Here is a 15,894-nt window from a genome sequence, read left to right on the forward strand (position 1 = left end):
ACTTCTCCACCTGGCAAATGCATACTGAACCTCAACTGGCAACTTACGATAATATTAACTTACTAGACAGAAATAGAATCTAAAGTCACATGTCCTTTTAAAGGCCACAAACAAATGCATTTTAACAGTGGTGCAGAGTAAGAGAATCCTAAACAGGCAACAGCTCTGTGTTGAGCAACTTGGTAACTAGTACCGTGCACCGCACAACGGGAGACAGGAGAGTATGACTCCCAGGCTGAAAGGAGCTTTTGGGAAAACAACACCTAAGCATGAAAGATCCAGAGAGCAGTAAGGAAAAAAAACACTGTGTTTAACCCAGGGCTTGGGGGATTGGTACAAGGATTTGGAAGCAGGGAGGGGCCCAGGTGGCTCAGCTGGCTAAGTATCTGACTCTAGCTCTTGGCTCAGGTCATGATCTCAGGGTCGAGAGATCAAGTCCCTGGTAGGGCTCGGTGTTCAGCGGGAGTCTGCTTGAGATTCTTTCTCTTTCTCTCTCCTTCTCTCTCTCTGCCCCTCCCCCATGCCTGCCAACACACACTCTCTAAAATAAATAAATAAATCAAAAAAGAAAAAAGAAAAGAAAGAAAGAAAGAAAGAAAGAAAGAAAGAAAGAAAGAAAGAAAGAAAGAAGGGAAAGATAACTGGGCATAAGGGTAGGGTGGAAAGGTTTCCAGGAGGAAGCCTGGAACAATGGGTTGGATCAATGGAAAGAATATTCTTGGACGGCTGACCGGTGTAAACAAAGGCCAGGAGACAGAACTCAGTTTGTTCCATTTGGCGAGAATCGTGGAAGCCTGGTGTCACTGGGGTTGAGAGGTTTTCAGTTGGACGTGAACGTCTGGGGGAGGAGTTTACATCGCTCTGTGCATCAGGTGGGGACTGTGGTGGTAAGCCATACAGCTCCGAGTGCATTTTCTTAACAAAGTACAGGATTCGCTTTGTCAAACGACAAAGTGACCAGCACCAAGAAGGTACCAGGGGTTTCATACTGACAATTTCCATCTTCCCCTCTACTGTACCTTGGGGGGAATGCTGTCATTAACCTTGTTTCATGGCTGCAACATGACTGCTCTGCCCCCAACCATAGATCCATATTCTAGGCAGAAAGATTTCAAAGGGGAAAAGATAAAGTGGGTGGTTTCTGTGTTATGACTACAAGAGCTTTCTCAGAAATCGCTAGCCCCCCGCTACTTACACGTCACTGGCCAGAACTATGGCTCAAGGCAACCCCCACCTGAAGGGACATCTGAAGAGCTAGGGCACTGGCCGGGCCTATCGTCACCACAAGCAAAATCAGCTCCATTTCTAAAGGGAGGAGGAGGGCTGGACACTGGAGCTGCAAGTAGCAAGCCCTACGCACTATGAATATAGCAATATCTACGCAGTATTGCGTTGGAGGTAACCTAGGAGTGAAGTGGGCACCCAGGCTACCGTCCTAGATCTGGGGGTGGAAACAAAGAGAGAAGCTAATAGTCATTTCTAAGAAACAGTGAGCAAGATTTTCTAACAACCATCCAACAACACATGGACACATGGTCCATGAGGAAGGTGTCGGCAAGCTGACTGCTTGGTTCTCTCCCTCCCTCCCTTTCTTCCTTCTTTCTTTGTTTTTTAGACAAAGTTTTTTTTAATAATTTATTTTTTATTGGTGTTCAATTTGCCAACATACAGAATAACACCCAGTGCTCATCCCATCAAGTGCCCCCCTCAGTGCCTGCCACCCAGTCACCCCCCAACCCCGCCCTCCTCCCCTTCTACCACCCCTAGTTCGTTTCCCAGAGTTAGGAGTCTTCCATGTTCTATCTTCCTTTCTGATATTTCCTACCCATTTCTTCTCCCTTCCCCTCTATTTCCTTTCACTATTATTTATATTCCCCAAATGAATGAGACCATATAATGTTTGTCCTTCTCCGATTGACTTATTTCACTCAGCATAATACCCTCCAGTTCCATCCACGTTGAAGCAAATGGTGGGTATTTGTCAAAGTTAGTATGTGGGGCCTAATGAAGGGAGAAGTTGACAAAGAAAAAAATCCCAGAATGAGACATGTTGAGGCAGTTACAAATCTTAGAGTATTATTACATTTTAATGTAATAAGCACCTGAGGTATGGAAGAGAGACGGGTTAGATTGGAAGTTAACGGATTCTAAGACGAATGTGCCCATCGTTGGGAATGTGGGCTTTGCTTTTCAGGGCCATTGTCTACACACAGCACATAGCAGATCATTAGAACAGATTAGAATATAAAATATGTTTGTGATTGATAAGCGAGATGAACCACATCTGAAGACAAATTACATTCCTTTTGATGACTAACCCTAAATGACAACCACAAAGCACGGTCTGTTTGTTGGAAGGAAAGAATACAAAACTCCACAGACTCTTTTTGTAGTTTTATCTACTGGTTAGCACTCACAAACACAGCAAGATCGTTTAATGACTAGAAAATTACTGCAATTTGGAAATGTATCCGTCGCTTAAAAACATTAGTACCAGTCATTGCATAAGGCAGTGAAGACTTGGAAAAAATTTAGGAATGCGTCTGGACCTCAAGGGGATCACAGTGGTGTGGGGAAGTGTGCTGGGAGGAGTCTCCATGATGGGTGTGGGTGCACATTGGGGGACCCAAGAGAAACGGGGGACTCCTTCTGTCTGCGGGCTGGACTGTGCCTGGGCTGTGACGTTTGATGATTCTGCAGTGGCAGGAATAGGACTGGACTTTTACCCTGGAAGAAGCTGAAGAATTCTTTTTTTGCATTCTGCAACTGCATTACTGTAGGGGGTTCTGGGGGAAAACCTGACACTGCCCAACATCCAAGGGTGTCATCCTTAGCATCCCAAAGTCCCTTTCCAGCATTGGGGAGGGAGCCAAGGAAAAGCTCAGGGATGGGTAGGATGGAGAAACTGCATTAGTCATATCTGCAGCGTGTGACTCTCTGTTTACTGTGAATCTTCACATCAGACTCATGTTAACCTGCGCTTGCAAGGCTGAATGTCATTTATTTTTGTCTTATACACCCTGGTTTTCTTAATGCACTTAAGCAAAGGTCAGCCCACTTTTCAAGCTACCAAAGTCTTCCTCTGTTGTGTAGGAACCGTGGGTAGTGAAGGCTGGGGCACTGGTTGGGGAAAGGAGAAGTTTTCCTGGCTTCTCTCACAACTACTGATACCCCTTCATCTGTTTCTTGTTATTCTAATCGAAGTTTCGATGATACAAAAAGGAGATAAAGGCATATATTGAAAGAAAATATTTTAAGTCAAAGAAACGTCATTCTGCTTCTTGCTCTTTGATATCCATCCAGCACATCAACCTGCCAGGTCAAGAATCCCCTCCCGTAGATCCTAAAGTAGTTTCCCCACAACTGTTCATCAGTTTCTTCTCCCAGATAATGAGTTCCTTGAAGTTAGCATTTGGCTTATCAGTCATTGTCCTCTTGCTCCCACACAGAGAGTGGTTTCCCGAGGGAACGCTTGGGGGAGGCTTCTCCATGCCTGAGTCTTCGTGGTCACTTACATTTAGCTCCCTGGGTCATAAGGCTGCATGCCCAAAGTATAAGCCAGGATTAACTCTGCCAGGGGCATCAAAAGACCTTGGGGAGAAGAACACTTGAGAGGAGTCCAAAGAAATGCTTCAAGAGAATTCTTCAGCACTCAAAAGGAAGGGGATCCCAGGTTTAATTTTATCTGAATGTTTGCTGTTTGAAAGCCATTATGAATTTTTACTTTTTTAATGCAAGTATCTGAATAGCTAAGTCAGAGCATGCAAAAGTACTAAGTTGAAGGGGTTATAAAATTAAAAGTTTCCTCTCCACCCAGGGAACTCTTCACCCACAGGGCATCTTCCTGTACATATGGTCACAGGAGACCTTAAGACCATGATGGCAATGGTCCATCCTGAACCGGTAACTCAACTTTGGGACTCCCAAGCCTTCTTCCACCAGCCATACAGTCTTCCTCCTTAGAGGTAACCAGTATTACCAGATTCTTGTACTTCCTTCCAAGAGACAGGCAAGGGGTACAAGTACATGAGGAAATAAATAGATCTATATGTATAGATATTTTCCCAGAATTCTTTTGGTGGCAGAGCCCATAGAAAAATCAACAGGAAGCAGGTTAATCTTCAAACTAAAAAGTGTGTGTGGGGGGGACTGGTATCCAGGATGAAAAGTGATAAGCATCAGAAGACAGAAATAGAGCCAGAATTTTTTTTTCTACATAAAAATAAAAAGATCCAGGTCACAGATCCATCTACCCATTAGGATGGGCACTTCTACAAAACTAATGGGCATTTGCCCGGCAGATCATGGGGAACTTGCAGCTCTGGAGAAACTGAGAGAAACTGTGGTGGCCTGCCTTCCTGGGATATTGTTTGCTAGAACATGGGCATGTTCTACACTCCCTCAGAGGCTCAGTGGCATTTGATTACTGGGCATTTGCAGAGCCTGCTCACATTCATTCACATTATTTTGGTGTAACAGGACTGAATTCCACCTTTCAGGCCAAAGGAATATGGGATATACTGGCTAAGGAACCCAAACCCGCATGAAGCAGAAGGGGCCATGCTTCCTGAAAAGCAAAACCCTAGTCTTTCCACACCTTAGCTAAATCACCTGCCTCATCAGAGTTGCTCTTGGTGGTTTACCGATGTGAAGTTGGGCTTGGATGGATGGAACAGGTCAAGTCAACCAGCAGCTCCTCCTTTCGGGTCGGAGTAGGGATCAGGGAGCAAGAGCAAGCTAGAACATGGGCTTGTTAAATAAATTCCCACACAGGTGTTGGGTCCCAACAATAGATCAGTCACCAGCCAAGTTTCTGACTTTCTAACCAGATTATTAGAAATATGAGATTCCTACCCACACAGAAAGGTGACTAGTGGCACAGCAGCCAGTCAATGAGTTCAACAGGCAAATGTGATAAGCATCAGAGACGTGGGCAGTTTTGTTCCCAGCTCTGATAGTAAGTTTCACCTGAGTGTCTCCAGAAAAGCCTCCAGCAGGTGAGGTTCTCTCTACCTCCTGCCCGGTACAGTCTGGGGACGGACTGGTGAATACAACCAGTGACAGGTATCGGAGAAAGGCGGCGCTGACTGCTCAGGGGGACTCCATAGGCCAGCAGCACCTGCCGGAGCTGCCATGACTCTGGATTTAGGCTGTGGGTTTGGACATTCATGTGCTCCATTCCATAAAAGTACTCAGTCAACCACTTTTAGAGGAAATGATGTATTCACAAGAGTTATCTGTTGACCTGCATGTCAATACCAACCTACTGATTGACAAGGGGTAGTAATAGATTTCCTAACGACCAGAAGGATTTTGTCCACTGGTGCTAGATGTACATCACAAAAATGTTGGAGAAATAATGGAAGATTATTTACTAAATATGCAATCGGGGCCAAAAATTAGACCTTGGAGGATAATTTAAGGCATCATCCTTGTCCCCATAATATTTACGTGGAATAGAAAACATACAAAACAAACAACAAAAAAGCAGGTCTATCTGTCATATTCAAAGTTTCCCCTTCGGAAAGACCAATAATTAAGATCATCGAAAACTTGTAACTGAGAGCCCCTCTTCATATACCATATGGACAGGTGCCTTCTAAAGAGAAGACTTCGTATATCATTACTGGAAGTATTCTAACAATCTGCTCACCTTGACTATTTCCCAAGTATCCTCAGTTACAATCTTTACAATAATGCACAGAGTAGAATTTTGGGGTATGTCTCTTTTACATTTTCAGACTTATTTTTAATTTATGTACAGTAAAATTCATTTGCATTCTAGGAGTTTTGACAAAGTTGTGTGACCACCACCCCTGTTGAGTACAAAACAGTTCTCGACACTTCTCTCCCAAAAATAGCGCCTTGAGTTACATGTTGAAGATAGGTTCCTTCCACAGATGGCCGTCCTCATTTATTATGTGTTCGTTCTTAACCATTCTTGCTTGCCAGAGGTTCATATTTTCTGGCATCAGCTACCCATTCGAAGGCTTACCTAACAATTTATGCTATCACTTCCAGAAATAGACAAAATGAAACTTTCTAACATGCATGTGTCTATTTGCTTTGCTAGGAGGGGGTACATCAAGTTTACTTCATCTAAGAGCATAAAACCAAAAAAAAAAAAAAAACAAGAAAAAAACCTGATATATATCCTAAGGACATTTTCCCCCAAAAGAAAGTAGGAGAAATGTGCTAACATTCCAGTTACAGCTCCATCCACAAAAGATATATTAGCTCTGAGAGTTGGGAAAGAAAACTGCTAAGTCACATCTCCAATTCATTTCCTTCCTTTAAATGGGTCACGAGGGTAGAGATAACCCCAACACCCCAGCAGCTGTTCCAGGGCTCAAGCAATTATATTCACTCCTGCTTTCCAGAAACTTGACCTAGGCATCCAGCACATTCCTAAATGAAACCCACATCTATTTATTTATTTTTTTCCCCACATCTATTTAATCTGTGCAGCTTAGTAACCAAATTTGCTGTTGTTTTAGTAAGGCCTATGATACATACATGGGGTGTGTGTGTGTGTATGGACAACCTGAACGATGAAAAACTAAATTTGACTTCAACTATGCCGTATGTATCTTGGTGATATTTAGGAACTTAAAAAAATAAATTATATGAGTTCGATGGACTATTTCACAGGTAAATAGGTCTCATCCCCAATGAGTATCTTCTGACCACCAAGCTGTGGGCTGACAGGTTACTTTTTATAACAAAATGGGAGGGATTTGGGTTTATTAAGTTAGGGCCACAAGAGCATCCAGAAAGGCCTACCTGGGGCCTGGTGACCCCGTCTTAAGTATACCACTAGCCCAGGGAGTGACAAGGAGGGTCATGCCTTCCTTTGGAACATACTGGCCCATCTGCCAGCTGCACACAGAGATCCTTCCATTCCTGCCAATCACGATATGTGACTGTAGCAATACAGCGACAGACGTGTTAAGACAATGATGTGGAATCATCACGATGTTTAAGCCTCAGATTCAAAGTCTCCTCTTGCTATCAAAACTTCACAAAGAAGCAGGTGACCCAATAAAATCCCACTTTGGAGGAACCTTAAAACAAGGTCTTCTTGCCAGAGCGGTTAGTAATAAGTCCACGTATCTCCCATGCTGCCCTCCTGTTACCTTCGGTCCTCTTAGCTCTGTTCCTTATTCTTAAACGTCTCCCCAACTCCCACCTCCTCCCTGCTTTCATCTTCGTTGAGGGCAGAGCTCCGGGGCAGACCACGTAAGAAAGTGCTACTCTCTCCAATGAAAAGAGAAGAAGCCACTGTCTCCAAGAGCGAGACGTACCCTTTTCCAGTGCAATGTGGACATCTTCAAGGAATGATAAAAACGTGAGGGAATATTCTCTCATGAATTTCAGGATGAACAAAAATCAGTGTTATGGAGTCAAGATAAGTAAATCTGCCTCTTGGCATTGCTGACTCACCATGACTCCTCTGAGAGCGTTTACTGGAATGACCTTCGATTCAAGTGAGAACCACAAAATACCAGTAATTTTATCTGGGGGATATTTACATTTTGGTGCAGTAGGTGAATTCCTGATTAAAGGGCATTATTAGAAAAAAAAAGAAAAAAAAAGAAAAAAAAAGAAAAATTTTTCCCCCAAACTAAATATAGTTTCATCTTAGGCCTTGCATTTTTAATTGGTCCTTATGGTTCAAAAGGAGATTTTTGCTTTTAAAATCCTTTCACTCCCCATTTCCTTATCACTAACTCTTGAGGGTCATACTTCTTATGAAAGAAGACATCTTGAGTTCCAGATTCTTCTAACACAGATCCACCCAATATTTTCCTCCTGAAACTATCTGCTTCCTGACTTAGCCTATTTGCTGTGGTGACTGAGCAGATAGGGAAGAAAGTCAGGGACATTCTCTGACGGAGGCAACGAAAATACATGATTCTTCTAAGCTTCCACCCTTATCTCCTAGTACAAAAGGTAGACCACTACTAGCTTTCCAAGCATCTCCTTGGGGTGGAAGGGTGCCGGGTGACTCCTTCATCTTGGTCTGTGTTTCACATTCTTAATTCAGGGCCCCTCCCCGCCCCACCTTTTTAAAGTAGGCTCCATGCAGGGCTTGAACTCACACTGCTGAGATGGAGGCCTGAGCTGGGATCAAGAGTCCGATGCTTAACCGACCGAGCCCCCCAGGTGCCCCCAAGGGTCTGCCCTTCTACTCACGACTGCCCGTTGGCCTTGTCACGACTGAGAACCTTGTGGCACTTTGAGGATGGCCCCCCAGCATTAATTTCTGTGTCCTTTGCATCCTGGAAATAGCCAGGATGTAGGGCGCACCCTGGTTTGAGGATCAGGTCAGAGAATGTAGGCCTTGGAAACCGAGGGGGATGAGCAATAGGACACGCAAGTTCTTTGTGCAATAACTACCTGACTACGGTTTTGGAGTGTGCTCATGATCTGATTAGGGAGGTCTCCAAAAGTCACCTGTGGTCTAAATAAAGATAAGGTTATACATTTAAAAGTTCCACGTGCAGGGGTGCCTGGGTGGCTCAGCAGTTGAGCGTTTGCCTTTGGCTCAGGGCGTGATCCCCAGGCCCTGGGATCGAGTTGTCTTTCATGAACAAATACATAAGATCTTAAAAAAATAAATAAAATGAAAGTTCCACGTGAAGACTTTAAAAACAAGACCTTTCCATTCCTCCTCTCATCCCAGAGCAGCTTCCAGAGCCCTCACTCGGCGTCAAGCACCAAGTGGGCACTGGACTTGCCGCTGCGAGCAGGCCCCGCGGCCTAGAGGGAATTCCAGGAGTCTTTTAGCCTCTGCTGGCTCAGCACCATCTTAAGTATCTGACACTGCAGCTTTGACAGGTGCTCTTCTCTCTGGGAAAGTGACTGGTGCCACCAGACGGGGACAATCCTTCAGCTGAAATGGCTTAGCAGACCACCTAGCCCTCTAGTTCCCACTCACCAAAGCCTCTGGTGATTAAGGCAGCCTCAGAACAGACGCCCGGATAGGAAAGCGAGCCATGGACAAGGGGTGGGGACTATTCTCGAACCCATGTCCACACTGAATGAATACTCATTTGTCGGGAGTCACATCTGCTGTTGCAACAAGAGCAACTCAGAGCAAATGAGCTAAGTCTTGGTTTTGAGCAGTGGAGCAGACACCCAGATGCTGACCACGAGCCTTCGCTTGGGAAAGGGACCTTGTCAGCCGGCATCGATCCACTGATCACACGGCAACCCTGCCCTCCCGCCACCCACCCCTCTGGGGCACCGCACCCCCCACCCCCTCCAGGGCACTGCACCCCCACTCCTCCAGGGCACCGCACCCCTCACCCCTCCAGGGCACCACACCGTCTAGGGCTTAACACCCTTTCCCTACGGCTCTAAGATTTCAACACCCCGCAGGCAATAACCCAACCCCCAGGTCATGGACGAGAAAGCCAAGCCCCCAAATTAACTTGCTTAGGTTCCTTCCTTTCCTTCTTTCTTTTTCCTTCTTTCTTTCTTTAAGATTTTATTTGTGTGTGAGAGAGGGGGTGAAGACCGCGGAGGTGGGGAGAGAACCCGGGGCGGGGTGGGGGGGGAGCAGCCTGCGAAGCAGGCTCCCCGCTGAGCAGGGGCTCAGTGCAAGCCTTTGTCCCGGTTCCCAGGCCCATGACCTGAGCCCCCCAGGCTCGGTGTCTCACAGCCGCTGACACAGGTCAAACCCAGATCCCGCCTGCAGCGCAGGGCTCCGACCACAGCGCAGGGGGCTGCTTTCACAGTGCCAGTGCCGTGGTGCATGAGGAACCGGCTTCCAACGGGTGGCGTCCCGGGAGGGGCCACAGGCTCCGGCCAGGCCCCGATGGGAACCCCCATGTGCCACACGCAGGGGGACCTGGTCCAAGGGAGCCCGCCGTGGGGCGCACGGGGCCGTCCGTGTGTCACAGAGGCCGCTCAGCCTCCTAAATTCACCGACCCCAAGATTAATGCCCCGAGGGAGCAGCCCTTCCCGGATCCTCCTCCCCGCCCACCCCTTGGGCTCCTTCCCCTGGGCACCTGTGCTGTTGGGGGTCAGCAGCAGCTACAGCCGTTCCTCCTGGGAGGGCCGGGGCACATGCCTCCTCCGGGCCTGCCGGGGGGTTGGGGGGGCGCCCCCAGATCGGAGTGCAGAGGGCTCCGCCGTTTGAAAGCTCTGGGAAAACGTCCATGCAGGGATCCCCATGCCTTTTTAAAGCTCCTGAATTGATGATTTTATTCTCGAACAGGCACATGACTGTTTTTAGGGGTAGAGTCAGACACTGGGGGAGATCATCATCAAGTCAATACAGGGAGGAGATTAACACGAACATACGGAAAATCTCTACATTTGGGGGACACAATTCTGACGTTGATATTAAAAGAAATCACGTCATCTGTGTTCAACAATAGGTCTTTACCTGACTAGGTCGACGGCGACAAAATTAAGACGCAAACACAGAACGTAAATATGCTTTTGAAATTAGTATTGTATTAAAAACGTCGCTCCTAACGCAGTAAAGGGACCCAATTAGTAGACCGTGTCACAACTAGAAACAGACACGCCGCACAAAGACAATAATGAAACACCTTTTGTTTTAAAAATGAGCGAAAACATTCGTTTCCATGTAAGTAGCTTTCTAGTAATAAGATATCACGCACGGTATAAAGACGCCAAACATCATTAGCCATACGTTTTCTAATACCTTAGCAATAAAATATTCAACGAACTAATAAATTCTGGCCCACGCTCTGGTAGGTCTGTTTTTGTTTTTGTTTTTGTTTTTAAACTAATTTTCAATCAAGCTCTCTAAATCAGATAAACAATAAAAAAGGACCAGTGTGCACTTGGATGGGCTCCGCTGTGGTCTGCCATAGTCACGTGTGGCCTGGCGTAGTTGTCTCCAGTGTGAAAAGCCTTTTTTTTTGCAAATAGACCCTTCTCGCCACCGGGGGAATACAACCAAACGTGGCCAAAATGAAATCCAGAGAAAGGAGCTGCCATTGTTTCCTCCTCCATTTCAAGAGGACACACTGACCTTGTCTGGAAGCCACATATTTTTATAGAAGTAACAGGGTGTCAGATCAGGGTCCACCAGCCCCTCTAGACCCGCATGCGAATTCAGGGGTCAGGACTTGCTGCCGCTCGAGGCCAGACCCAGTGACCGTGGAAACCATTCCGTCCCCGCCCAGGGCCTACCTACCAGCGGCCACCCCCAAGCTCACAGCCTAGGTACTCATTCCGCTGCCGCTCTCCTCATCTTCCCCAGGTGCCTGGTCCTGGGGTTAGCAGTGGGGGAAGACCTGGCATTTTGGTAAACAATTTTAGGAAGGAGAAGGAGGATGGGACATAGGTAGGGCTGAGCTTTCCTTCTGCTAAACAAGCTCTTGCTCTTAATTACTAAACCCCAAATCCACAGAAAGAAGACAAACCAGAGCTAACTCCCCACCACATAAATACAAAGCAAAGATCAATACACATTATTCTTTAGTTTTCTGATGATTTTCTGTAACGGTTTTAAGTAACACCCAAATATTCGTATCATAAAGGCACATAGTTTTTCTCTCCGTTGAATGCTCTGTGCATGGAACTGGTAATCCAACCTAAAAAGGCCCATTTTCGTTTTAACGGTGCTGCAGTTCTCAAACCTCTCATGAAGACACATGAGCAGTTTTGTTAATACCCAGGTACTTGCAAAAATTACATTTGCTGCATCAAGGACTGAAGAAAACCACCAGAAACTGTTGGGCCTCTCATACCGGGGAGCCTCAACCTACAGTGCTCAGCACGTAGCCATCTCCAAGGCCAGGGCCCTAAGGATCCCCTTCAAGCTCAGAGGGTTAGGGCATAAAGGCCCCCCCCTGGAAATGTGGAGTTGGCCACCTGGTTCTCTCTACCACCGTCCACACGAGGGGTGCAGAAATGTGGCAGGGGGCCGCGTGAAAGGACGCAGAGCCCTTGGCTTAGAGTCCAGCTCACACCCTCTCCCGCACATGCCTGATGCAGGCCCAGCAAAGAAAGAAAGGTCACCTGCCTCGGGAGTCGGCGAAGGCCGAGCTTTATCCCGAAACCTCTGGGAAGGAGGAGATGTAAGTGCGGTTTCAGAGATTCACAATCCTGGTATTTTTCACCTGCGGACGCTTCACGGGGAAGATGAAAAGGCTTAAGTTGCCAAGATGACTTGGTGACATTGTCTGATCCGCTTTCCTTCATCACATTGACCCCATCTGCTCGGTACGCCCAGCAGCACACCTGGCTTGGAGCGGGTAACTCGGGAAATCTGACATCCGAGTTCAGCAGGCAAATCTCTGCACCCGTGTGGACCTGAACGCTCCCCGTCCTCCAGCAGCCAAGGCCCCCAAGACCTGGACGGGCAGGGAGGTTGGTTCCTTGAGACCAGGAGTGACCCCGAAGACACATGGAAGTCCCACTGGCAGACACAAGGCCATCTCAGGCTGAAAACCCACGTCAGAGTGCACCCCAGTTCTTTTTTTTTTTTTTTAATTTTTTATTTATTTATTTATTTATTTATTTATTTATTTATTTATTTATTTATTTATTTATGATAGTCACAGAGAGAGAGAGGCAGAGACACAGGCAGAGGGAGAAGCAGGCTCCATGCATCAGGAGCCTGATGTGGGATTCGATCCCGGGTCTCCAGGATCGCACCCTGGGCCAAAGGCAGGCGCCAAACCGCTGCGCCACCTAGGGATCCCCTCTTTTTTTTTTTTAATAAAGATTTTATTTGTTCATGAGACACACACACACACACACACAGAGAGAGAGAGAGAGAGAGAGGCAGAGACACAGGCAGAGGGAGAAGCAGGGTTCCTTCAGGACTTAATCCCAGGACCTTGGGGTCGCGCCCTGGGCCAAAGTCAGGCCCCAAACTGCCAAGCCATCCAGGGATTCCCTGCACCTCAGTTCTGACTCCCCCACTATGCAGGTCATTTCACGGGTTGCATCCTTGCTACCGCCGCCCTCATCCTAGGGGGGACCCCTAAGCTGGCTGAGGTCTCAGGTGTCTTCCCAAAGCACCCTGACACCCGGCCTGCCGCTCTGGTTCTGTGGGCGCCCTGGGGTCCCCGTGCAGCAGGCCTGGGCTTTGCACCGCAGCGACGGGAACCCGCCCTGGGCTGAGAGGGTCACTCCCCCTGAGGTGGCCCTGATGCCCCCCGCTGCCCGTGGGGGCCGAGGAACCCTTTTTTCTTTTGTAAAAAACACTGCATTTCTCTCTCTTTGAAGGCGCGCGGCCCAGGACGCCGAGGGAGATGAAGGCGATCAAGGACGAGGTCGTGCCCTTGCAGCTGGGGCTGAAGCGAGCCCCGTCCTTCCCGCACTGCCTGCAGCCGGGGGTCTCCCGAGGCAAGGCCCCACAGGGACACCTCTTCCCGGAGGCCCTCCGGGGCCCCTTTTCGCAGTTTCGGTATGAGCCGCCCGCGGGCCACCTGGACGGGTTCCCGGGGGCCTTCGAGGGCGGGGGGTCGCGGAGGCGCAAGAGCGTGCCCAGCAAGGTGCCCTGCCGGCCCCCCGCCGAGGACGCGCCCCCGGGCCCCCCGCCGCCCCCGCCGCGCCCCGCGTGCGCCTCGCGCATGATCGACCTGTGCCACGTGGGGCTGCAGCCGGGCCGGCCCCCCGAGCCCCCCGAGCCCCCCGAGCGGCCGTGGCCCGCCGCGCTCCTGCCCGCGCCCTACGCCTACCTGCCCAAGGGGCCCCCCGGCCTGGTGCTGCCGCTCTTCGTGCCCGCGCCCGCCTTCCCCTTCGGCCGCCACGCCTTCCTGCCGCCCCCGCCCCCGCCCCCGCCCCCGCCCCCGCGCAGGCCCGAGGCCCCGCCGCGCGCCGACCGCGTGGACGTGAACGTGCGCGTGGACGACAGCTACCTGGTGGACGTGGGCGGCGCGCAGAAGCGCTGGCAGTGCCCCAGCTGCGACAAGTCCTACACGTCCAAGTACAACCTGGTCACGCACATCCTGGGCCACAGCGGCATCAAGCCCCACGCGTGCGGCCGCTGCGGGAAGCTCTTCAAGCAGCTCAGCCACCTGCACACCCACATGCTCACGCACCAGGGCACGCGGCCGCACAAGTGCCAGGTGTGCCACAAGGCCTTCACGCAGACCAGCCACCTGAAGCGCCACATGATGCAGCACAGCGACGTGAAGCCGCACAACTGCCGCGTGTGCGGCCGCGGCTTCGCCTACCCCAGCGAGCTCAAGGCCCACGAGGCCAAGCACGCGAGCGGCCGCGAGAACATCTGCGTGGAGTGCGGCCTCGACTTCCCCACGCTGGCGCAGCTCAAGAGGCACCTGACCGCGCACCGGGGCCCCGTGCAGTACAGCTGCTCCGAGTGCGACAAGACCTTCCAGTACCCGAGCCAGCTGCAGAACCACATGATGAAGCACAAGGACATCCGGCCCTACATCTGCTCCGAGTGCGGCATGGAGTTCGTGCAGCCGCACCACCTCAAGCAGCACTCGCTCACGCACAAGGTAGGAGGGCCTTGGGGGGGCACCTGGCGGGGGCGGGGGGGGGGAGGCGGACCCTCGCTGGGTCCTCCCCTCCCGGCCTCACCACCCCCGGCCTGGCCCGGAGGCCCACCAGGCCTGCAGCCCCTTGCCAGCCAGCCTTCCGGGGTCTCGGGTGGGCCCCGGGGTAAGTAATGTGCACAGAGCGAAGAGCAGGGTGAGCAAGGCCAGAGGGAGCCCCGTGGGCCTCGTGCTGTTGCTCCCAAGCCCCCTTTGAGCCCTGAAGCCCTGTTTCCCAAAACGTCATCTGGGGCATCAGCAGGAGTGTGTCTCAGGACACACTCAGGAACCAAGACCAGCTCTGTGCCTGGGAGTTACTAACCAGAGCCGCCTTCTAGACACTTCCCTTGGTCCTTTGCTGCTGACGCAGTGGCTGCCTTTTGGGTGGTTTTCTCACGCAGCTCTTTTGGGTGGTTTTCTCACGCAGCTGTGAGAACTGCCTCGTGCACATGTGGCTCTGGGTCCAGCCAGGCCTGCGCTCCCGGTGGTGGAGCCCCTGCCCAGCTGGGTGCAGTGTCCTGTGGTTTGTTTCATGGGAGGAGTGAGAGCACACCCTTATGTTGGGTTTGGTTTGACCTTCCCTAGGCTCAGATCTTTAAGGACAAATACGGCCCAAGGGCCTGAGTGCAGCCTACTTTGCAGCCAGAGCCCTGGAGTCATTTGGGATGAACAAAGGCAAGGCCCTGTTGGTGTCCCTGAAATCTTAGCCAGCTAAGCTAACTTGGGGCTGCTGTGAGCTTCTGAGAGGGGAGCTTTGCCCCAACGACCTCTGCCCTCACGCTTTGGACCTCAAGTAGTTTCCTTGGCAGGAGAGATGTCTAGTAAGCCAGAGTCTGTAATACACTCTTTACTCTAGAAAGGCCAGTGGAGGACTTTGCCCAGCCAGGATAGCCTCTCTACCCTTCCATATGGGGTTTCGTTTGATAGGTTAGGACACAATGTGGGCATTTTTGGGCTCCGCAGCAGAGACGCAGAGCCAAACAGCTCCTGCCCTACGAAAGGCACCTGAGGATACCACCCAGGGAGGAGGCACCTGCCAAGCACAGGAACCATCCACAAAGAAGCTGGCCTGAGATTTAAAGCCCTATGCGGGTTGCAGGGGCTTCTACATGTGTGGAAAAGGAATCAAAGACGAATTTTAGAACATACAGAAATTCTCTTAAGAAAGTAGAAAATGAAATAAAAAAATGGACAAAACAGCCTGGTGTCCAAAATGTCTCGTTTGAATTAGGAAACAAAATGCGTTTTAATTCCCAGTGTCAGCCAACAGTGAGAGGTAGTGTTTGTTGAACACTTGCTGCGGACCAGGCGCTCTCCTTCTCATTTAGGATTTGGGTAAGAGCCCTGTGGAGGGCCTCAACAACTCTCAGAGCTCCCTGCAGGTATCACTACTCC

General features: G+C 49.9%; 1 protein-coding gene across 2 annotated transcripts in view; it reads left to right on the forward strand.

The window, feature by feature from the left end:
• Positions 1-15,894, forward strand: part of ZNF366 (zinc finger protein 366) — a 69,681-nt gene that overhangs the window by 35,508 nt on the left and 18,279 nt on the right. For both annotated transcript variants that reach the window (XR_008665369.1, XM_055332921.1), the window contains exon 2: positions 13,223-14,463. Coding sequence is in view for 1 of the 2 variants with exons in the window: in XM_055332921.1 (XP_055188896.1) it covers positions 13,249-14,463 (1,215 nt within the window). In the remaining variant the exon portion in view is untranslated. The remainder of the gene's footprint in view (positions 1-13,222; positions 14,464-15,894) is intronic.

Source organism: Nyctereutes procyonoides, unplaced genomic scaffold (genome assembly GCF_905146905.1).
Source record: "Nyctereutes procyonoides isolate TBG_1078 unplaced genomic scaffold, NYPRO_anot_genome, whole genome shotgun sequence".
Taxonomy (NCBI): domain Eukaryota; kingdom Metazoa; phylum Chordata; class Mammalia; order Carnivora; family Canidae; genus Nyctereutes; species Nyctereutes procyonoides.